The sequence below is a fragment of the Marmota marmota genome, unplaced genomic scaffold (genome assembly GCF_001458135.2).
Source record: "Marmota marmota marmota unplaced genomic scaffold, marMar, whole genome shotgun sequence".
Taxonomy (NCBI): domain Eukaryota; kingdom Metazoa; phylum Chordata; class Mammalia; order Rodentia; family Sciuridae; genus Marmota; species Marmota marmota.
In genome coordinates this window covers 24,513,287-24,515,707 of record NW_026000026.1, presented here as the reverse complement: position 1 = coordinate 24,515,707, position 2,421 = coordinate 24,513,287, and the positions used below count along the sequence as shown (strand labels likewise).

Below are 2,421 nucleotides of genomic sequence, written 5' to 3'. Positions count from 1 at the left end.
CCCTCTCCCCTGCCCCCTGTCCCCTGCCCCCTCTCTCCTGCCCTCAGGCCCTTCAACAACAACATCATGAAGACTCACGAGCACATGAGCCTCGCTGTGGAATTCTGGCTACAGAAGGACCAGTTCGGCCGGAGGGACCTGGTGATGGGCGAGTGCCTCGTGGAGCCCGGCAGCCTCCACACGACAGTCCTCACCGAGTGAGGCCCAGCTGCAGCCTCCCTTCCCCGCCTCCTCCTGAGTCCCTGTGCAGTGACGCCTCGGCCACCCCCTCAGAGCAGGCTCTGCCTCCCACTGGTCCAGACTGGTTCCTCGCCTCCTCTGCCCCCTTCACCAGGAGGAACTTGGTAACCCTGAAATCTCATCAGAAGCCCAGCCAGTGCTCCAAAACCTGCCGTGGCTCTCCACCACCCTCGGGATGGAGAGCAAACCCCCAGACTCACTCAAGACCCACCTGTCCTCGCCCCTGCCTGATTCTGTAGCCCCCCCCCACCCTCCAGGCTCTCAAAAGGCCCTGCTCCTCCACAACACACCACACATCTTCATACCACCGTGCCTTTGCACATGCCGACCCGGCAGCCTCAAAGGCCTTATCTGTCTTCTCTAAAGCACCGCCCCCCCCACAATCGCTCTTTCATTCATATATATTGCTCAAGAATCCATAATGTTCCAGGTACCATGCCTCATACCCAGGGGCACAGGGGCAAAGATGACAAAAATTAGAGCTTCATGAAGCTCAATGCAGAAGTCTTCCATCCTCAACAGACTGTCCCCTGAGGGCAAGATGTGGGATGATTTATCTCTGAAATTCCCGAAGCTGAACAATTAAGAACTCAATGAATGTCTGCTCCTTTCTTCACTGAATATCTAGATTATGCCAGGCATTCCTAAGAGGACAGTGTGGAAAAAGACCTGGAACTCTGGGTGCTCTTCTGATATGGTTCTAACAGAATTTGCACTTTCCTGCTGTGTGACCTTAGGCAAGTCACATAGCCTCTCTGAGTTCCCCTTGGGCTATTGCTGACAATAATAGTTCTTACATAGGACCAGAGAGGATTGAAAGTCTGTAAAGTGTCCTCACCACATAGCAGTTGGCGTGGGTGCTGCCAGATTGATCTGATCTGTTCTGGTGTCTCTCTCTCTTTCTAGGGCCATCCCACCCAGGATGAAACATTTTCTGCACAGCCTCAAAGAGAACCTGGAAAAAATTATCCCACACCTGGTAGAAAGTCAGGTGAGTCTGAGAAACATATTTGCCCCTGGGCCTCCTGAGTCTGAGAGTCGGACAGATACGTGAGCAACTGAGCAGAGCATTCTGAACCTTGGACACTAAAACTGAAAAATCTCAATGAAATTTTCAGTTTAGCCAGTGCATCCGCGGGCAAGGAACAGGGCCTCCTGGGCCCCAGTGTCCCCGTCCATGTCTGTCATAAGACCTGGGGCTTCAAAGCACGGATGGGCCCCATGGAGCCTCGTGTGCCATGGTTCTGGCTGGAAACCCAGTGGGGATGACCAGTGTTCCTTCCCCAGCCCCGGGCCTGACCCTTCTCTCTGCTGGTGGCCCAGGTGTGTCCTCTGACTGGTGAGATCCTCAGGCAGCTGGATGTGAAACTGTTGAAAGGCCTCGTAGTCGACCACTTGGTCCATCCGGGGAGGATCCCTCAGAATTGGCAAGTATTGAAAGAAGGACCCCAGCCCCGGGACCCCCGAGAGGCCTGCTGAGGGTGTCTGCATCTGCTGAGAAACACCTAATATGATGGCCATTATGGTCCCCAAGAGAACTGGGACTGTAGAGGGGATCCCCTTCCAAGTAACCCCGCCCAGTCACCCAAGCCCAGGACACCACAGATTCTAGATCCTCCCAAGAGCCCCCCCAATCCAGGAGGGAGCACAGGCTCCACCCCAGGCCTGACACCACCCTGCTCCTGTGGAAGGTGGCCAGTTTCAGCCCTTGCCCTCGTTGAGGCCCAGGCTCCTAAGTAGAGGACGAGAAGAGAATGATCAGGTGTCATTTGGAAAGAGTGACACAAAGTCTCCTGGCCCCAGCCTTTGGTCAGCCTTGGGGGAGGGAAGTTCCCTGCAATGTGGGCCTGGGGTCACCTGGCGACTGAGTCTGTCCCCTCTCCTTACAGAATAAGCGACTGCTCCCCAACTTGGCCACCCGTGAGTCCAGGCAAGCTCCAGTCACCAGTGTCCAGGGCCCTCCAGCTGCCTGCCATTGACTGCAGAGAGATTCCACCTGGTGGGACTCAAGTCTCCCTCAGCATGGGGCTTCTGCTGCCCCTAGAAACTTGACCCCAGGCCTTAGGCAATTCCTGTCCTCTTCCACAATAAACTAGCTCTGAAGGGTGCACGGGTCCCCTCTGTGTGGCCCTGTGAAACAGACAGACGTGATCACAGGCACAGAAATACCAGAGAAAACAC

At 55.4% G+C, this 2,421-nt stretch overlaps 1 protein-coding gene across 1 annotated transcript in view; it reads left to right on the top strand.

Moving 5' to 3' along the window:
- The window catches only part of Bpifa3 (BPI fold containing family A member 3), an 11,753-nt gene extending 9,534 nt beyond the window's left edge, over positions 1-2,219 (top strand). Inside the window, exons 4-7 of the mRNA XM_015483755.1 lie at positions 48-197; positions 1,147-1,231; positions 1,564-1,671; positions 2,130-2,219. Coding sequence (XP_015339241.1) covers positions 48-197; positions 1,147-1,231; positions 1,564-1,671; positions 2,130-2,219 — 433 coding nt within the window. The remainder of the gene's footprint in view (positions 1-47; positions 198-1,146; positions 1,232-1,563; positions 1,672-2,129) is intronic.
- Positions 2,220-2,421: the final 202 nt, after the last annotated feature.